The sequence below is a fragment of the Ursus maritimus genome, unplaced genomic scaffold (genome assembly GCF_017311325.1).
Source record: "Ursus maritimus isolate PB19 unplaced genomic scaffold, ASM1731132v1 scaffold_35, whole genome shotgun sequence".
Classification (NCBI taxonomy): domain Eukaryota; kingdom Metazoa; phylum Chordata; class Mammalia; order Carnivora; family Ursidae; genus Ursus; species Ursus maritimus.
Window position 1 is genome coordinate 21137005 of NW_024426119.1, and position 22055 is coordinate 21159059.

At 38.7% G+C, this 22055-nt stretch overlaps 1 protein-coding gene across 4 annotated transcripts in view; it reads left to right on the forward strand.

Annotated features, from left to right (window-relative positions):
• The first annotated feature begins 4020 nt into the window (after positions 1-4020).
• The window catches only part of FAM214A (family with sequence similarity 214 member A), an 89501-nt gene continuing 71466 nt past the window's right edge, over positions 4021-22055 (forward strand). For 2 of the 4 annotated variants that reach the window (XM_008705985.2, XM_008705986.2), the window contains exons 1-2: positions 4072-4842; positions 5157-5273. In XM_008705985.2, the coding sequence (XP_008704207.1) occupies positions 5258-5273 (16 nt within the window). In that variant the 5' untranslated portion in view covers positions 4072-4842; positions 5157-5257. The other 2 variants (XM_040620625.1, XR_005831978.1) reach the window with 2 other exon arrangements.

Genomic DNA, 22055 nt, shown 5'->3' on the forward strand with positions numbered 1-22055 from the left:
AAAAAAAAAAAAAAAAAAAAAAAAAAAAAAAAAAGAGCAGCCAACCAATTTAAGGGAAGGTGGAGGATTGTTTCTAGTAAACAGTACCGTAGCAACAACGCCACACTCTTTCTCCCTTAGAAACAAATGAATTGCAATGAATTTAATGAATCCTTGGAAACAAGTTAGCTTTGGAAAAGATAGCTTGCCTTTCCTCTTGTTGCTTTAAGAACTAAAAGTACCAAATTCATTTTTTTTTTTCTCCCGATGCAAGACTAGCTTTATCGACACATTTTAATTCTACTGTTCTTTATTTCCACAAAACGTTAGGAGGAAACAGATTTACCAATCACCATATTTAAAATAGTGTATTTTCATGTGATGATTCTCAACCACTTATTCATGGTCATCCTTTAACTGTAGGTCACAGAGTTGTTCTTTCATGATATTTGAGCGATTTCCTTCACATTTGCAATCGATTTACTGTAGTTTTTACAGAATTAAAGATCTCCATGTTTAGGTGATCATTCAGAGCCTGGAACTTTAGAACACTTGCAATATCAGCAAAAGGCCAAGACAAAATTATGGCAATATTCCTAGTTAGAGTTCTGTATTAGTTTCCTAAGACTACAATAACAAAATACAACAAACTGGAGTGGCTTAAAACAAATGAAACTTATTCTCTCACAGGTCTGAAAGTGAAAAGTGTGAAATCAAGGTATTGGCAGGGCCATGCTCCCCATGAAGTCTCTGGGGGAAAATCTTTCCTTGCCTCTTACTAGATTCTGGTAGCTCCCCGCAACCTTTTGCATCTGTTGCATTCTTTTGGCTTGTAGCTGCATCGTTCCAGTCTGTTTGTCACATGGCCATCTTCCCTGTGTCTCCTCTGTCTTCAAATTGTTCTCACTTTATAAGGAAACTAGTAGTTGGATTTTGGGGCCCACCTCAATCCAGTATGGCTTCATTTTCACTTGACTATATCTGCAAAGACCCTGTTTCCAAAAAGGTCACATTCATAAGTACAGGGATTAGGAATTCAACATAATATTTTGGGGGGCACAGTTCAACCCACAACACGTTCCTACTATTATGAGACAATACCACAAGGACAGTGAAAATGTATCCTTCACATATGAAATTTGTGCCACCCACTGATTTCCCAACTCTCTAGCTTTAATCTACTAGGGAGAAAATGGTAATCAGTATTAGGGGTACAGTTTATGGACACGTACAAGAAACTTTATTGGTCAATATAAAGTTTGACATGTACTGAACTCCTACTCTGTGCCAGGTCCTTTGCTTGGTGCTAGAGATAGAAGAAAAGGGTACCCATCTAACTCTAGTAGCCCTCCACGACTTTGGTAACAGTAACAGCCTTATGTTAATAAAGTGAGCAAACCAGTTATCCTCAATATCTCAGCCAATAAAATGAACCTAGAGAGACCTCCATTAAATACACAGTTTTGTTATATACTGCCTATTTCAGCAAAACCTGTGAAAGTTGAGGGGATTACGTCCTTGCTGAATTAACTTTTTTGAAGTTAATTATAAGTCTTTGGAACACTAGGGGAAAGCAAAATGGAAAACAAATCACATGGAAAAAGGGTAAGGTTCCTGTCAGCTATTTTGACTTCCTTGCTTTACCGACCCTTAACCCCTCACCAAGTAGGAACCAGTGATGTTTGTTTTGCTTGGGTGCCCCAAAGAGCAAACACATTTATCACCAACACTTAGAGTTGCCATTGTGGGAAGGTCCTTATTTCCAACCCACTCTGGATATGTTTTATGCAATTATAGAATTATTTTAGAATTAGGAAGGAAAGAAATTACCTTTGGTGAGAGTCAAAACACTTCATTTTTATAAGTGAAAGAAAGCTATAGAATGTGACTTGACCAAAGCTATGCAACTGTAGTAGTCAGGACTTTAAGCTCTGTAAGAGAATTGACCCTGTTTCTCATTACCTTGTATTCTGAGACTAGCGTGTGCTTAGCAAATAGTGAGTGCTCAGTAAGTGTGTGCTAAGTGAATGAAACAATTGGAATAATGAATGGGTAAAAAATACCTCTTTTAAGTACTCTTTCTTTTGCCATAATGATCTCCAATTATTAAACAGATCTTAAATTCCTAATAAAAAGCTTCAAGTTAGTCTAACAAATGTTCAGACATCATCATTTATCCATGTGCTATTAAAACAATTATTTAAAATTATTCTTTAGTTTGTGTTCCATATTATCCAATGGTCTCAGCTTCTGCTCTCAACATTTTTCTGGTCTTTATACTTTTTGCAAATTAGGCAGAGGAAGAGGAGCTAAATCATAGATCTAGCTCCCAGATCTGTTCACCCACTAAGCCTTTTACAATAGCTGTTATCTGGTCCCAGCTGTTGTGCTAAATTTAGGATTTTGGATTATCTGGAAGTGTTCTTTCTGTCTCCCATTACCAAGGTTAATTGAGAAGTGATTGTAGAACAAGTAAAATTTCATAAAGGAAACTACATAATACAGTATTCAATAATATCAAAGTTAGATCCATGGGGAGTTAACATTTGTACCAATTACGTAGATAATAGAACTGTTGCCATTTGTCAGAAGTTTCTCTTCATAATACCAGAACATTCCCCTGAGAATGAAATGTAACTCTCCTGAATCTTCTGCCCTGTCTGGGTTAGATACAGTCTTCAAGTTAATCACTGCAGTTGTCTATGTACTTTTACTGTACATATCAAAACCTCTAGAAAATTAGTATTTTTCCATAATTGGAATTTCATGTATTTGGTAGAGAGAGGCAAAAAAAAAAAATGCAATTTCCAATCTTGTACTTTACAAAAAAACTTGTCTGATGTAAAAGTAATACTGCAAGGCTTTGGAAACCACAGAAGAGTACAAAGACTAACGTAAATCATCTTCAGACCTACCCTAATACTTTCCTGTTTTGATTCTTGTATGCAAAATTACTTCTAAAAAAAAAAAACTTTTTCAGATGAAACCAAAGAGCATTGCAAATTTTGTACTTCTCTTTGTCTCTGTTTTAAGCTCACAACTCCATATGTACTTTGTCTATAAACTGAGTAGCTAATAGCTTCAGCCCTTGTTGGTACTGCTTTTTTTAATTACAGCAGATCCTTGTCATCTGTTTGTGTTTAAGTGATGACACGACATCACAACACGAAATGTCATCATGTCACATTGTTATAGGACAACAAAATTACAGCTCCTCAACAATAACACGGTGTCAAAAGTGTCCTCCTGCCGTGAGTCAATGTTTTAGACGTTATAAAAGTTATTTTTAGCACAGCGAGTATCTCGGGAGCTTGGGCTCCGAATCCTACTAAAATCTCTAGTGATTTGGGGAAATCTAGGGTGAGAGGGGCTTCTTGTCCTTAAACTCCTCACTCCTTGCGCATGGCTGCCCACTCTCCCGTCCCTGCCACATTAGACCCGGGTTCCACCATGTGCTGCAATCCAATCGGGCTCGGTCACAAGCCAGAGCCAACATCCCAAGTGGAGGAGGAGGAGACTATAATTATCCTTCACGTCTGGGGCAGGCCCTGGATGACATCTCCCCAGTTACCCCGTGCTCTAATAGCGCAGCTCCGGTTCCTGGTCCCAGACGCACCGCAGCTGGCTCTCAGCGCAGGCAGGGCCCGAGCGCGGTCGCAGCGCCCGGGGCCTCTCCAGCCTCCCGGGCTCTGCCGGCCCCTCGCAGCTGCCATCCCCCGAGCCCTTGCAGCCGCGGGCACCTGCACGGAAGCCCAGGCCCCCCGGACTACTGCCCCGGGGCGCGCGGGGCGCGGGGTGTTACCATAACAACCGGGCGCCCGCCGCGGAGGCCGCTGGGGAGGAAGTGACGAGCGGTGGGTTGGCTGTTGTTGGGACACGTGACCCGGGCAGTGTTTTGACAGGGCAAACAGCAGAGAAAGAACTGGGCGAGCGAGGGGGATCGGGAGCTGGGGCGCCAGAGCTAGAGACAGCGGGCGGGCGAGGAGCTGGCAGAGGCGCGGGGCAAGCGGGCCGGCCGGGGCGACGGGCGGGCGAAGCCCGGGGGCCGCGGGGCTCGGGTGCGAGTCGGGCAGGGGGACGGGCTGAGCGCTGGGAGCGGAGCGAAGCGGCGGCTGAGGCGGGGGTGGATGGCCACAGGGGCGCCGGGGAGCCGCGTCGGGCTTGTGGTCTCGGGCCCCCATGGTCCTCTAACGCAGCCCGGGGGGCCGCTGCGCGCTACACTCCGCTCTCGCCGGCCCTGCGCCTCTCGGAGCCTCGGGTCTGAGGTGGGAGTGTGATGCGAGCCGCTGGGTGAGCGGCGGAGAGAAGTGCCAACAGGAGGAGGGTTTGGGACGGGAGAGCAGAGCGAGTTAGTCAGCAGAGGTCGGCGGAGGGAGCCATGAAAACAACTCTCCGGCGGGGAGAGGGGCAGGCGCTGCGCTCGGTGCGGCGGGGCTGAAGGAAATCCGGGGCCGTGGAGGGACGGAAGGGGCCCGCAGAGGGCAGGCTGCGCCGAGCAGGGGCGAGCGCCCAGCCGCAAACACCCGTCCTGGGGCCGACCTCAGGCCTGGCCACGCAGGCTGGGGGCTTGGTCGGGGGCGACCCGGGACAGCCCAGTAGAGTTCGTTTGGGGCTGGGGGCTGGGCGCGAGGAGATGACTCGCGTTTCTTTCTGACCCTTTTATTGTGTAAACTTGGCCGCGCTTGCTACAGGAAGGCTAGCCAGAGGGTAATTATACAGGTGAGGCCCTGCGGGGCGGGCGGAGCTCCTGGCGAGGCGCTAGGGGTCTTGAAGAGTTTCCTGCGCCCAGGCACCAGGACGGAGAATTTCTATACCAGCCACTGCGGAGGTGCCACTGTTCCCAGCGGCATTTTTTACAAAGGGGTTAGTTAGCTTGTGTTGCTTGAACCTTTTTTTCTCCTTGCCTGTACGTCCAGGTTATAAATAGATCTTTCTTTGGTTCAGAGACGCTGTGTCAAGGAAGGACACTTTGGCCTGGAGAGCACACGGGCGGGGAAGAGGGGTGCTGGGGCCCGAGGAGATGGGGGGCGGCGGTGCACAGAGTTTTGCTTTTTTCAGAGCTGCCGATGGTGCTGTCACCGCAGTTAGTGCCAGGAAGAGGCCTGTTAACAGTAGGTTTCTTGCAAGGTCCGGGTGTCGGAGCAGGACTAGATTAATTTTATTTTGGTCCCTTTTAGCATTTTGAAAACGGAGCGCTAGCCACAGAATCAGCAGCAAACCTGGTGAAAGAACCCACAAGTGTATTTCACAGCACCCTGGGTGGAAATTGGATGTGAAAATGAAGCCAGACCGAGGTAAATGACTTATTTAAGAAGGATTTTTTTTTTTTCTTTCTGTGCCCCATTTTGTAAGTGTTAACCTAATTTTGTGGCAGGATCAATTCTTTGTCTATTACATGTGACTACTTGCTTCTGTTACAGGTTCCAGCTGGTGAGATAGAGAAGGGCACGTGGAAGGAAAGTTAGGTTCTAGGTGGGAGGATATATTCTTTAAAAGTGTAAAGTGGTAGTTTCGAGAGATACTCTAGTGTAACTCAAAATGTGATGATCAAGAATAACATTTATATCTCAGGCACAGTAGTTGACATCATTTTAGATTTACATTACTAATTTTTAGGTAGAGTCAATCTAACTTCAACTTTAAAGTTTACAAACTTTTTCAACTTGAGAATTTGAACTTGATAAATTGAGAAAATTTAAGATTGAGTTGACAAATACCGTTTTATGGTTATTGCTTTTATTAGCTGATTTTTGTGCTTTAGGCAAACTTTGAAAGTTTGCAAAGTACTCCAGGGCCTTATTTAAATATCAGTGTAAGTAAATGGGTCATTTCCTTTCTAAACCTGTATTTTCGGGATTTATTAGAATAGTGCATACTCTGTTTTTCAAGGACTTCAACGGAATTAAAAACTAATTTATCAGTCTTCTTTTGATTAATGGCAAGGACCAAGTTGAGAAGATTATTAATATAGTAGTAGTTAGGAGTGAAGACTTTTCAGTCAGATGGGGGTTTGATTCCAAGCAATACTGTTGGAAGAGTATTTTTGTATTTGGTAGGGAGCTGGACTAAATGACAGAGTTGAGGCTTTAAGATTGGAAATATTAATTTATCTTCCTATGAATTAAATGCTCATTTTTAAAAAGCTATGTAATAAACTGGTTATTTCCGTATTTTTTTTTCAAAGTGTATTAAAAGATAAATTTTATTTTCTAGTTAAAATATGTCTTTGGTAATGGTGTCTTTTAAAATGCACTAGAAAGAAGTGGAGAAAGCCATACTTAAGGTAGTGGTTTAAATTAGTTTTAAGTGTTTGGCTGTTTCTTAAAATCAGCTATGTATGCATGAAAATACTATCAAGTGTATTGTTACTAAAGAGGTTGCTTGTGTAAAATGCCAAGTTGAAACTTCTAGATTATATTGGTGACTTTGGAAAAATGGCCCTAAGATCAGTAATTGCATGTCAGAATAAACAAGCAAATAAAATCAAAGTTGCTATTTGTTTTGGACTTCTTGTTGTTGTTAAAATTTGCTTTAAGGTTGTAAGTAGCTTAAAAAATAATTGCGCACATCTCTATTTTAGCCAAAACTAGTACCAAACACAATAAAATGTTATGTGTGTGCATGTGTGTTTATATATGCTATAGGGGTGTGTGTGTATACACATATATATGTGTGTATACACACACATCCACACACAAATACTGATTACTAGGAAAAATAAATACATTTATTCATTAAAACTCAGAATTCTAACTTTTTTCTCTTTAAAATTTTAGCTTTCTTTAGCATTATGATGTAAAAATGATAGAATTGCAACTTTAGTATTGAGACTCTATTTCATAATAATAATAATAATATGGGTTTTTAGGCCCATGGCCTTAAAGTAATGTCTTTTATTTTGCAAAATAGTATAGATAAACAGAAATAAGCTTTTCACAAAACATACCCTTACTATGTGAGTATGGTCTTGGATTTTCTGTTCTACTTCTGTTTTTAAAATTTGCTGTCACAACCCACTGAATTGATTTCTTGACCTGTGGTTGCAAAGGCACAATGATGGGCAATACTTAGCTAGATGACAGTAATATTTCATTTTTTTTCCTACATTGGTGTCTAAGAAACTGTGAATTTTATATATAATTAAAACTTTACTCTTTAAACGCCAAAAATATATTTTCAATTGTAATCATGATATGTGGGCAGACCTCTAAAATAGGGGTAGAAATGCCCTATTGAGAATTTAAATGTATGAGCTTTTTTTTTTTTTTTTTGCCTCTAGCTTAAATCACTTCAGCCTTTTTTTTTTTTTTTGGTTAAGATCTGATTTTTAAATTCTCATGCTGTCAACAGTCTTTGTTGTTAAAATGTTTATTCTTGCCTCCATTTAATTTCCCTGCTTTTAGTCTCTGGGCTAGAGAACTCAGTAGCCATACTTAACACTGAGTTCTCTATAAAATACGAGTAAGTAGGAGAACCCTTCAGATTTCTTTCAGAATCTGAGTGAAGTATGTGAATTCCAGTGTAGAGAGAGACTGAGATATTTGCTTAGCAGGATACAGCTGCGCTTCAGGGAGTTTCTAAATAAGTCGTTGGTTGGCTAGTTAAAAAAGTCGGTTTAAGTGAAGAACCATAAAAATAACAGCTTTAATTATTTCACCTGTCTTTTTCTCTAGGCTCAAGGTTCTTTAGAGAGGTAAAATGGGATATGTTTCTCAGAGTTATGTATGATCTTTCTTGTATAAATCACACCAATAATATAAACCTAAAATTTCTAGTCCCCACCTCCCTTCCCCTGAGATTTCTAGTTTTGATTTCTTAAACGTAGAATAAGACTTTGCAGAGCAATCTGAGGATGACATCTTTTACATTTAAAAACATTTTAAAATTATTTGTTAATGTTTCACAGAATTTTATATGTGTCTTGTGTACAGAGAAGTCAATAGGAAATTGTTTTGGAGGAAGAAGGAATATATGTTCATCAAATATGTTCTTTCCAAAGCATTCAGCAGTTGTCACAGAAATAACTTTTTTGTACTCATTTCATTGGTTTATATAATATTTAAATAAATTAGTTATTATAAATAGGGTGGTATAAACAACTTTTGAGTACAGACACCAGATTCTAGTTAAGCATACAACTCAACTAGCAGAAAAAGAAATGTGCAGACAACTGGAAAGTACCCTATTTGCTGCAATTGTCTGCCAGTTTGCTTTTATGGAGGCTATGGAAAGCATTGGTGGATCTGATTAAGGGAAAGTCACTTAGGAGAGCTCCTACTGTACTTTCAGATAATTAAGATGTTACTGTATAGGATAAAGGCTACATTTCACAGTAGTTAATAGTATTTTACCACAGTCTGAGGTAAAAAAGAAAAACAAAAACAAAAAAATTGGGGGGGGGGCAGAGAGAGAGGGAGAGAGGATTTTAAACAGGCTCCATGAGCAGCACCAAGCCCCACCAGGCCTGGGTCTCACAACCCTGAGATAATGAACAGAGCCGCAATCAAGAGTTGGACGTTTGACCAACTAAGCCACCCAGGCTCCCCTAAAAAATATTTTTTTTAAATTTTAAAGTAGTTACATAACATTACTTGGGCAGTGTAGCCAAAGATGAATCTTTGATGTTATCATTAGCACATCAGATCTATGTTTGTGTCCTCATTCCATTACTTGTTAGCTAGGTAATCTTCATCTAATTACTTAATCCCTGAGAGTCTCAGGTTCTGTGTACAATGAGAATAATTCTAACTTTTCATAGTTGTTAGAATGAAATATGACAGTGGTTAGCACATAGTAGGTTTCAAATAAATGGTACCTTTTATCATGTTGAGACATTTTAGATGCTCAGGACATCTGGGTGGCTCAGTTGGTTAAGTGTCTGCCTTCAGCTCAGGTCATGATCCTGGAGTCCCAGGATCGAGCCCCGCATTGGGCTCCCTGTTCAGCAGGGAGTCTGCTTCTCCATCTGCCCCTCACCCTGCCGGCGTTCTCTCTCTCCCTCTCTCTCTCTCTCTCTCTCAAATAAATAAATAAATAAAACTTAAAAAAAAAAGACATTTTAGATGCTTAATGGTTGGCTAGTTACAAAATAATGTTCAACAGAGGAAAGGAAATACATGTGCAATATAACCTCATACTCTTTTGTTGAGCATTCATAGTGCTAAGGTTCAAGCAGATTTAATCGGCTTTTAAAATATAGTCATCTGAGAAAATATAAAAGCTATGAAAGGATGCTTCACATATGTATAATTTCTTTATACTGTCATTTGTAATTATAATTATAGCTTAAAATGTGGGGGGAGGAATAGGTGGACTAAGCTTCCTGGGAATAGATTTTTAAATCTAATAAATGCGTTAACTGCTGATCAGAGCCAGGCGGCTGGGAGGTTCAGCAATGTTACTCTACCTTATACTCAAGGATACAAAGTTTGGACCTAGACTTAGATAGATATTGAATGCCCAGTATTAGAAGTATAAAGCATGGTTTTTACATAGAAACAATGAAAATATTTTATGTTTTTAATGTTTAATCATTATTTGTGTTATATAGGTGGTATTTCTAAAGTCCTAAATTCTTGATATTGTATGAAAATCTAAGTTGAATCAAAATCTTTTTATTTTAAAAAATAAATGTTAGCTTGCTATGCTTTATGCTTTGGTTAGAAACAGTTTTTTCACCAGACATATCTAAGGATGTTATCTGAGCTTATCAGCAATTACAAAAGACCAAGACCTATAAAATCTAGTAAATCATCAAGAAATTAACAATTTAAACATACTGTTTCAATTCATATTTGAATGCATATTATAGGCCATTTATGATTCTCAAACGCTACTGGTGTAAAACCTGTTCCACAAATAAAATACCAAACAATTAGATGTTTTTTGAAGTTAAAACTGAGAAGAGTACTGTCTTAGTTTTTTCCCCTGTTATAGATTGAATGTTTATGTCTCCTCCCCCCATCCCCCACCAAACGCATGTGTTGAAATCCTAACCGCACAAAGTGATGGTGGTAGGAGGTGGAGCCTTCGAGAGGTGATTAGGTCATAAGGATGGAGACCTCATGAATGGCATTAGTGCCCTTATGAAAGTGGCTCAAGAAAGCCCTTCCGTCTTCTGAAGTTATGGTGAAAAGACAGTCATCTATGAGCTGGCTGGCTCTCACCAGATTCTGAATCTGCTGGTGCCTTAATTGTGGATCTCCCAGGCTCTGGATCTGTGAGAAATAAGTTTTTGTGATTTATAAGCCACTAGTGTTTGGTATTTTGTTGTAGCAGCCTAGTGAATTAAGAGACCCCACCCCCTCCTTTTTATTATAATGAAAGTTTAGGTTTTAGCTTTAGTATTACAGCAGCTTATGAACTTGCTTAGGGTATACTGCAACCCTGTTAGCCTCAAGCAATTCCTTCCCAGGCGACGGAGATAGGAGGAAAGAACTGGTAAGACTTAGAAAAAAAATAAGAGCAAGGGAACTAGTTGCCTTGCTTATTTGCTGAAAATAGTTCATTGTTAGCCAGTGTAAACCAAACAAGAGAAATGACAGGTGTCTGAGGAAAAGAAATGTTGACTAGATTAAGTTGAGCAGCCTTTCATGAAATTCCCAGGTGGAGGTGGTGGTGGTAATATTAATGGTAATAGCTAACTCTTGTGCATACTATGTGCCAGGCAGTGTTCCAAGTAGTTTACATGTGTAATTCATGTCATCTTCACAGTTGCTCAAGGAAGTAGATGTTTTTGTCATCTCCATTTTATAGATCAATGAAACTGAGTCACAGAGAGAGATTTGGTAAGCTACCCAAGGTCACACAGCTAACAAGAGGGCTCACCCAGATTTGAAGCAGGCTCAAGTATATACTCTTAATCCTCTGATGGGTAACAGCAATGAGTTATGTTAAAATATTATAAAAATACTGGTACCAAACTGGCTTGCGGGGAAAACAAAATAGTTCTGGTAAGTATTGTGATCTTGGAAAACTTATCTTCTCTGCTTCGCCTTCTTCATCTTTACAATGGGGGAAGTAATAGTACCTTACTTAGGGTTATTTTCAGGATTAAATAAATGTATTTAAGGTGCTTAGAACTATGGCTGGCACGTAGTAAACATTCAAATCTGAACTGCTTTTGTTATTATGTGACATACTCTAAGAAGTCAGTTCTTTAGAGAAAGCTGGGGAGGACAAAAAGGGGCTAATTCAACTGTACATATTTTGTAAACACACTGTGATCTGCAGTCACAAGTTACTCTTGGTCTATCCTCCATTTACACTGATGGTCTTGACACATTAGTAGCTGTTAAATAGTTGCTGACTTGATATAACTTCTGAAATTAGACACTAACGGGATGGATATAGACATTCCCTGTCTATGTTTTCGCCAGTCATCTAGTAAGAAGGAAATGATTCAGTGGATGGAACACTGTCATTTCTTTGAAGCTTGAGAAAAAAGATAATTGGAAGGCAGACTTGAGAGGCTAATGTGTATATAGGGCGCATGATTTAAAAGGTGATTTCCTTTTCAAAAAGTGAAGAAAGCCATGGAACCTGAGCATTCTACATTGTGAGCAAATATAGAAAAAAATGATTAAATGATTTTATTTACTTTTTTGTCTTCTCAACTTTGTATCTAGTTATGGGAATGCCCCCCCGCCGCCATTTGAGGCTGAGGGTATTAAAAAACTGAGGTAATATGTAAAAAAAAAACAACAGGTTAATATCAAACTTAGAATTCTAACTTAATATTGATCTTTTTCTGTAGTGAGAAAGCAGAATTGTAGTACCTGGGACAGTACTTCTTTTTCAGTATGTAAACCAAAGTCAATTTCTCAATAGTTAATTCTGTCTTTGCTCAAATGAATGAAAAATCAGAATAGTTCCTTCGTTATATCAGACTTTCATATTAAACTGAAACAGGATAGACTGGGTAACAATGCCAGTACCAAGTCAAAATATTAGTGATCGATGTGTAATACTAATGATACTTAGCAATAATCCAAGTTGAGTTTTTTTCACATTTTCCTTTTTATATGAAAGCTATTCATCCAGTAATAAGGCTTTTTGCGTTTTTTTTTCTCCTTGTTCACCATGCCCAGCCTCACTGACTACCTTGTAAGTTTTGATTATCATTCAGGGCCTTGTATGGACTATTCCTTCTGCCTCTAAAAAGCCTTTCTCTCCAGGCATCAAACGGATGGCTCCTTCTGATCTTGGCTTAAATGTCATTTTTCAAGGAGGCTTTCTCTGACTGCACTATCTAAAGTGCGCAGTTAATGTTAGCTGCTGTTATATTTATTAAACTAGATGTCCTTTGTTGTGCTGTCTCAGCACTCTGTTTCCTTCATAGAAGTTACCACATTTTGTAATTTTTTTATTGTTTGTCCCCACAACTAGATTTTTTTTTTTTAAGATTTTATTTATTTATTTGACAGAGAGAGAGACAGCCAGTGAGAGAGGGAACACAAGCAGGGGGAGTGGGAGAGGAAGAAGCAGGCTCCCAGCGGAGAAGCCTGATGTGGAGCTCGATCCCAGAATGCCGGGATCACGCCCTGAGCCGAAGGCAGACGCTTAATGACTGCGCCACCCAGGCGCCCCCCCACAACTAGATTTTAAGTTCCCTGAGGCCAAGAACCTTGTCTCTTGTTCAGCTGTGTTACCATCACCTAGCAGATATCCTTATATATGGTAGATTCAGTGTAGGTGAAGGGAGGTGCTTAATATACATTCGTTGAACGGATGAATGACTAGTGTTTCCAAGTGTTTTTGGAGTAAATAGGAGTAGAAGCAGAGGTCAGCAATCACTGATTGTTGTACTCACACCTAGTGAAATTCTGCCAGTTTAGGGATTTGTTCGAATTATTGACTATTAGGCTATTATCACAACTTTATGCACAATTAAAAAAAATAGATTTTAAATACATTTTCCCATAACTTAAAGGAAGGTTATATTTTTTAATTGAATAAATCTCATTGAATTAAAACACTGTGTTGTAAAATAACAAAGGAGTAGGCAAAAATTATTTGGTATAGGCGGTCCCTGTTTGTACACATCTGATTAACAAATGATCCACCCACAAACATTTGCTAGAAGCTCTCTGCCATCCACCCATCATGCAGAATTTGTTCCTGTTGGCTATTTCTCTAGGGAGAGAGGTTAAATTGGTTGAAGAACTTCAGGTTTATGAGTACAAGAGGTAGGGTAGGTTAATAGAAAAAGACTCAAAAGGATTTAGGGTTTAGATTCAGGACCCATTCTGTCACTTACAGTTCTATGCTTGGGTCAAGTCCTAGACCTGTTTTCTCTTCTGTAAAGTGTACTGGGCTCAGAGTGTTGCTTCTGAGCTTTAGGTGAGATTATGTGTCAAAGAACTTGATAAGCTATGAAGTGCTGTGTATGTTGACTATGACTAGTTTACCCAGTGGGCATAGTCATTTGTGTAGATGACCAAAGGGCCAGGTGCTCCTAAGCACAGCTAACTGCATCTTAGTTGGGGACACTCAGTCTAAACATCCATTCACAATGTGCCTGATTTTTACTATTTTTAAAGTTATCTGTCTCCTGACTGAAGTTATACCAACTAGAGTTTCACTTAGATTAATAAATGTATATTTACACATTTTTAGGGAATATTGAAATGATGACCATATTTTGGTATAAAATTAGCTCACTGGGTCCTTTTTAACAGCATGCTATAGAGCAGGAAGAGTTAAAATCCTAAGGCTTGAGGGTCAGACAGATAGAAATTCTAACTTCAGCACTTAACCAGCCAAACGACCTTGAACAAATGGCGTAGCCTGCCTGAACTTAAGGTCTTTTCGTTCTAACACCATCAGCCTTAAGGACTGTGGTAGAGATGAACTGAGAACCTGTGGTTCAGCACCCTCGTATATGCCTAGCACAGGATAGGGATTGGTAAGTGTTTTACTTCCAGGGATACACAGCTTGAATCAGCTGCACTGAGGAAATGAGTGTTTTCATGCTCTGTTGTGAAGACTAGTCATTACAGGCATAAGAGATCAACAGATCCTTATTGTTTGTTACTCTGAAACTTGTATTCTGCAATATACAACTAGAGGAACTCAAAACCAGCATTGAGCTACACATCTGTGATGTCCGTGCAGTGAGAAGAAAAGTAGGTAATTGGAACACACCAACTATTTCTGGGTGATAATACACCATAGTGAACATTTAGAGCAGCGTTAGGGTAAAGAGATTGAAGCAGAGGTGGACACTGGAGGGAGGTTGAAAATATTAAACTGAGATGGTGCCCCAAATTGGTTTTTTCTTCATTTCAGAATATTACCCAGGATTGATTTAGTGCTTGGAGCATGGGCCCTTCTACTTTGAATTCAGACTTCTTCCATGCTGCTGCAAGTAATGGTCGTTGTTGGTTAAAAACCCTTTGGTAGGCTAGCCTGGGAATCTAGTCATAGTCTAGTCATATTCACACTATTAATAAGTAATATTTATTCCAAGTATGACCATTATTTGGACGTAAACTTATCCCTTTGTGGGGCACTTGGCTGGCTCAGTCAGTCATCCAACTCCTGATTTCAGGCCAGCTCATGATCTCAGGGTCCTGGGATTGAGCCCCACATTGGGATCCCCGCTTAGTGGGGAGTCTGCTTGTCTTCCTCTGCTTCTACCCCTCGCCCCACTCATGTGCTCTGTCTCTGTCTCTTTCTAAAATAAAAAAATCTTAAAAAAAAAAAAAAACCAAACAAATATCCCTTTGGGAGCACAACTGATTTATCATTGAGGATTAACATTTTAAATTAATATGAAGTTTCCACTTTTATTTTCCCACTTAACGAACTTATATATTCTTGAATGGAATTAAAATTGGTTATCAGTATCTGAAATCAGGCCATTTATAAAGCTTATCCTCACATCTAGAAAATTCTTTTACATTTTTTAACCAAATTAGCAATTTTCTTTTGTGAAGTGATATCATACTTCTTTTTCTTTTCTTTTCTTTCTTTCTTTTTTTTCTTTTCTTTCTTTCTTTTTTTTTTTTTTTTTTTTTTTTTTTTTTTTTTTTTGAGAGAGAAAACGAGCAAGCATGAGCAGGGGTGGGGGGCAGAGGGAGAGAGAAATTATGGCCTGAGCTGAAATTAAGAGTTGGACATTTATTTTTTATTTTTATTTTATTTTTTTTTAAAGATTTTATTTATTTATTTGACAGAGACAGAGACAGCCAGCGAGAGAGGGAACACAAGCAGGGGGAGCGGGAGAGGAAGAAGCAGGCTCACAACGGAGGAGCCTGATGTGGGGCTCGATCCCAGAACGCCGGGATCACGCCCTGAGCCGAAGGCAGGCGCTTAACCGCTGTGCCACCCAGGCGCCCCAAGAGTTGGACATTTAACCAGCTGAGCCACCCACGTGCCCCTCTAGTGGGTTATTTCTATCTAAATTTATAATAGTAAAAGGGTATTTAATTTTAGCACTTAATATTGGCAAATTGCTTTTTTCCCCCCAAATTTTTATTTAAATTCTAGTTAGTTAACATACTGTAATATTGGTTTCAGGAATAGAATTTAGTGATTCATCACTTAGAGTATAACACTGAGTACTTGTCATGACAAGTGCCCTCCTTAAGAATGGTTTTCTTAAAAATAACTTTAGGTTAAAACTCTGTATCATATTTGGTGTACTTGATGAAAGGTTACTGATGCACAATATTCTGATTTAATCATTTTACAAAAGAATTGGCTATAGATTTCTTTAAGCTTCTACATTGCTTGCTCTATTTATATCTAATTAAAAAAAAATTTAAACCCACAGAAAAGTTGAGTCATACCTTTTCATAGGTTAATTGTGAACATCTTACCACTTTTGTTTTCTCTTTCTCAGTAGGTCGGTGGGTAGATTAGATAGGTAGCCACAGGGGGGTTTTCATTTTTATTTTTTGTTTTTATAATTTGACAGTAAGTTGTAGACATGACACTTCACTCTGAGTACTTCAACATGGAACCGACTGGTATCAGTATGTGAAAGCTGACTGTGTACATTTCTTCCCATTTCTGAATCAAGTTAGTTGCTTGTAATCCTCAATAGTGGCCATTTACAACATGGGAATTGGCAATGCTATAAACCAGGTTTTTTCCCTCTCCAGAGCCAGTTGTTGGACATTTCCCATTACAGCACTGCATGTACCTCCTAAAAGTAAGAATATTCTCCTGCATACCTGCAATGCATTTATCATACTCAAGGAATCAAACACTGGCACAATGCTAATATCTTATGTACAGTTTATATTCACATTTCCCAAGTTATCCCAATATTGTCTTTAGTCATGTTGCCTTTTAAGGAAGTAAATTGCTTCCCGTTACAGAAAAGAAGTTAGACCCTGATACTGAACAACGTTTAGAAAGGTTTAGATTATACTGTAAGAATATGTAAAGGTAGAAGTGAGTAAAAGAATTGGTGTTTGAGGAAAAAAATTAGGTCATGTATGTAGGACAGTTAAGATATTGTAGATTTTTCCTTATTTTATTGAGCTTTAAAAAAAAACATCACTTGGACAAAATATAGAGACTAGTGAGTATTGATGAAACTCCAAGATTTTTTTTTGATTGAAAAGAATTATATTTGAATTGGGAGGAATTATGTTTTTAATCCTAAAGCCTCAGGCTACCTCTCTGACCTCACTTTTTTAGTGTTCTAAGGTCCCTGCACTCTTGGCACCTTGATCTTGTTCTTCAGTCACCACAAGCACATTGACATCGTGGGGCCTTAGCATTTGCTGTCCCCTTCTGGAATACATTTCTCATGACCCTGTCCTTCATTTGACTTTGTGTTCAGTTGTCACCTCCTCAAAGAAGCCTTCCTGACCCTCCTATAAAAAGTACAGCTCTTTTATTTTCTCTATACTGCATTACTCTTCTTCGTAGTCCATATCACTGCTTGACCTGATGTTCTTTATTTATTTATTTACTTTTTTGTTTTTCTCCCCAATAGGAATGTAAGCTTCATGAGGGCAGGGACTTAGTGATGTTTTTCACTGCTGTGTTTCCCGATGTGTGGACTGATGCCTGACATTTAGTAGCTGCTCAATAAATATTTATTCTTAAATGAATGTTTGCATGAATTTTAGTATCTTTGTGATATACCATAAAACTCATTACTGCTGGAAAATTTTATGCTTTTTTCCCCTGTGACTTGTTAGTTTTATAACCCTAAGAATTAACTCTCCAGTATCCGTTTTTGTTTCTAAATGGGAATATATATGCCCACTTCTCAAAGTTACTAGAGGATCAAATGAAATAACTACACAAACATAAGACACTTGATAACTGAATAAATGGTAAAAATGTCTACCACCAGAGTTTGTAGGAAATAATTTCAGCTGGGGTGATTAATTTCATGGCACAGACTCTTTGTCAGAGACAACAGCTGTATTGAGAGTCAAGAGGCAGGTATGTTTGGGATAGGTAGAAGTTTCAGAAATTGAGACAGGGGGGCGCCTGGGTAGCGCAGTTGTTAAAGCGTCTGCCTTCGGCTCAGGGCGTGATCCTGGCGTTCCGGGATCGAGTCCCACATTGGGCTCCTCCGCTGGGAGCCTGCTTCTTCCTCTCCCACTCCCCCTGCTGTGTTCCCTCTCTCGCTGGCTGTCTCTCTGTCACATAAATAAAATCTTTAAAAAAAAAAAAAAAGAAATTGAGACAGGGAGGACTGGAAGAGAGGACAATCTGAGCAATTAAGATGTTCAAGGAATAGCAGGTAGACTAACATGAATTGTGTAGGAGTTACTTAGGAATGAGGAAAATTAGGGTTTTGAATGTCACACCAAGGGGTTTGAGCTCCATTCACTTGATAGTGAGGCACCATTAAGAGTGTGGTCTGATTAAAAAGAACTTTTTGGAAGAATAATTTGGCAGTATTTTTTTTTTAAGTTTTATTTATTTAATCTCTACACCCCATGTGGGGCTTGAACTCACAACCCTGAGATCAATAGTCACACACTCCTCTAAGCCAGCCAGGTGCCCTTAACCGTATATTTCTGTTATTTAATTTCATTATAAACCAGCCAAGAATTATTATTGAGTATCTGGCAGTCTTAAAATCAGTTTATAGCTTTCAAAATTACATTATGACCTGATATCATAAAAATTACCTGACACTCATCTCTACTATTGGCTAATCTTTTTTCTTCTCCATGTTTTTTCCCTGTTGCCACCATTCTTTGTAATATTTGAGGTATTAGTGTTCCTTCTGTGAAAATTCTTGGGAATATTAACAATACTGACAGTGCCATAGCTATTGTTTTATGATACTCTTTTGTCAGAATAGTTAAATTGCACTAAAGCAGCTGTGTATTAGAACAAATAGGAGAAAAACAGGATAAAATTGGAAATTTTTCTCTCATTTCAGACATTTGCTGGCAGGAACGTCATAAACTCTGGGATTAGAGGCCTTTGTATCTTCCAACCACATGTGAACTATGGGAGTAAGGAGATCCCCCCAATACTGAATAAGCTTTCCTACCTGTGTTAAGGAGGGGATGGACATGTCTCTTCCCCGCCATCCAACCAAATAAACATTTTCACATCAAAGCTTCAAGAAAAAAATTTTTTTGGCCATAGGAGGGATTTGTTCAGTGTATTGTGGTAGAAAGAGCATAAAGCAGGAAATCTTAGATCCCATCATTCATAACTCCTTAAAAATTGTTTGTCTGAAGCATGTGTTCTTAAGTTGGAATACTCATTCAGAAGTTGGGATAAGGAGTATACCTATGCCTTTGGGGAAATGTGTTAAAATCGTAGTAACTGTCAATTAAATGCTGGTTCTGGAGGCATGTTTCTACAGTCCAGCATATAACAGCGCTGACATGTGCTTTTTCTTGTAGCTTACATTGCATAGTTCAGGTATTTTTCAGGGAACTCTGAATAGCTAACAATGAAAAAAAAATCCTCAGGTTACATAGTGGTGCAGATTAAATTCCATTACCAAAAGCTCAGGACACTAAAATCCTTTTGTTATTCTGAAATTACTTTGAGAATCATGTTATTGCTAGAAATCAGAGTTGGAAAGGTCATTAGAAAGTGTGAGTCTCTTTTCATTTTTATAGTTAGGAAAACAAAAGCCAGAGAAAAAGAAGTAACCTGTCCAACGATGAAAGTAAAACTCAGATTTCCTGCTAGCCAGTGTAGTGTGTCTATACTTCTACCTCTAGCAAGAGAGCACAGCTGCGTCTAGGTTCTGCACCAGAAATGACATAATGATCAATCAGCCTTCCTCAAGGAACTTGGAAGAAACACAGGCTAGGTGATTATATTTTAACATTATTCTCCAAATAAAATATACCTACTTTTAGAAGAAAATCAAATGGTAATAGACTCAATGAAAGGCCATATTTCATCCTTGAAACAAGATACTAGAAAGAAAAAGAATATAATGAAATTAGAAATTACAATGTAAAATTTAAAATCAAGAATTAGTAGTGTAAGCTTATTATTTAGAAATACAGAGAAAACTCTGTCTTTAATAAATTTTGTCATGAAAAACAGGGCTAGTTATAGTACTAAAGGGGCTATCATAATGATTAAGTGAAGTAATCCATGTAAAGTGCTCAGAATAGTATTTGATTCTGAAGAAATAATAAAATGTTACCTATTAATATATTAACATTTCTTTAATAAGATAAATACGTATTCTTTTTTTAAAAAAAGATTTATTTATTTGGGGGGGTGGTAGGTAGGGGCAGAGGGAGAGAGAATCATTAAGCAGACTCTGCACTGAGTGCAGAGCTGGACACAGGATTCAAACTCATGACCCTGAGGTCATGACCTGAGCGGAAACCGAGTTGGATGCTTTACCCACTGAGCCACCCAAGCACCCCAATAGGTACATATTGTAAGTGTTCTGAAGAGAATCTACAAAGGCTAGGAGGGTGACTAACCGAGGGCCGGGAAAAGCCGCTTTGGTTAGGATGATGAGGTAAGGCCTCTCTGAGAAAGTAAGGCAAGGATGTGAAGAAGCCAACTATGTAAGGATTGAGGGGAAGAACATTCCAGGCCAAGGGAGTAGTAGTATGTGCAAGGGTCTTGAATTTAGAACGCGCCTGGCATGCTTTAGAATCTGAAAGAACAGAACATATACCATAATTGGTGTTTCCTTCATTTGCTCACATTAGATTTCTCTGAGGGCTGGGACACATCTGACTTCTTCCCCCACATCTGTGACAGTGGTTGATTTGGAGTTGGTATTTATCAGACACTTGAAAAAACATTTAACTGCCTATGCATGTTTAATCACCATCAGTGCCTTGTGGGTTAGGACTTGATCTTTCTTTCTCCTTTCAGACAGAAGTATGCTAGGATGTAGTGAGTTGTACATGGTTAACTTTTTCAAAAGAGCATATGAAAAGCTGATACACAATTCTAAATTATTTCAAATATAAAATATAAATTTTATATTTTGACTTGCATCAGTGAGTTTCATGGAATAAGAAAATTCTCATTTAAAAAAATTGAGTTACCATTCTATATCTCTATTTAACTGTACCATGAAGTTCATATTTTCTTGGGGAATGGGATGGAAGTGCTACCTGGGATGGTCCTAGTTTACGCCTGTTACCTCTGTCCAATCCTATTTCATGATTGTCTTCTTTTATTCTAAATGTGTCATTGTTTAGACAAAGAATTTTATGGTCACCCTAATTATTAGCCATTTTGCTGTCCTACTAGCATACTCCATAACTCGTATTTCATTCTGTTTTAAAATAGCTTAAGTATAGCTTTAGGTAGACAATTTGCCCCAGCTGTGTTCTGTAGGATATTGCATATAATATTTTATAATTTGTGTGGACTCTTGTGTAAGTCAAAGGATTGACAACATGGAATGCCTGTTTTGATTTAGTACAAGACACTTGGACTTTGTTTCAGAAATGCTTGATTTCTAAGATGTTTTTACCAAAATGCACCTATTTTGACAAAATGTTCTTTTTATTCAAAGTCATCTGAAATCTTATGAACAATACCTTCTGTGATAAATATTAAATTAGTGGTTACATAACGTATCAGGAAAATAACTTAACATTTTTAGAATTTACTGTTAAATATAGTAGAACTTTAGACATTTGGATCCCTTTCCATCTTTTCTCTGAAACAAATACTCATGATGTACTGTGCTGGAAATGCAATGATGAGCAAGTACTAACATGGCCTCTGGAACTTGTCGTCTTTTCTGACTTTTTTTCTGAGTCAACAGACAAATCAAGACTGGAGGGTTACGCTGTGCTGTGTGGGGAGTAGGGGAAGTGGCCCAGAGGAAGAGCGTATCAGATGGCCTGCACAGATCTGTAGAACTCCTGCATTCCACTACCCTCTTCTATTTGTAGTAATCTCAAATATTTTTGGTTTGAACATAGGGTGTGTGTGTGTGTGTGTGTGTGTGTGTGTGTGTGTGTATTGGATATTCTGTTTTGGAGAATGAGGAATGGAAATTTATTTCTCTGTAATTGCAAGTTTCAGTTGAGGTGCTCAGTTCGTGAGGCCTTATTGATGTTGCCCTCTAGGCAATGCAGCTAGAACCTTCCTGGTCTAAAAGGCTAGAAACTACTGAGGGTAGTCAATGATAAGTACTTTCCACCAGCTTTCTGGGTGACGTCATTGTACAAACTAAAATAATGTTGAAAATGAAGAGCTTTGACCTCTTGACTATAGCATTTAAATGAGGAAAAAGAAAACTGTCTCCCTCTCCACAAAAAGGTATATGCAATAAGTTACAGGATTTGTACATTCTGTATCTTTAAAGATCACTAAGCATTTGTGTCTCTAGTAGTGTATTGTTACCCCTGGTAAAGAAGGGTTTATGGAACTGAGTTGTGAGCTGTGTGAATTTGGGTTGGAAATCTCTAGCAACTGCTTCTTTTTAAAACTCTATTCAGTAAAATAAAACTTAATATCAGCCTTTAATATGTGCTTTCAAAATCCATGTTGGTCGAATGTGGTAAGGTGGAACCAAACACCTATTTGGGGACATGGCAGGGAATGGTGGTAATTAGAGACAGTATCACATGAAGCAATGGCTTTAAATTTTTTTTGGTCAGCCCACAATTACAAAGACTCAAGTTGACATT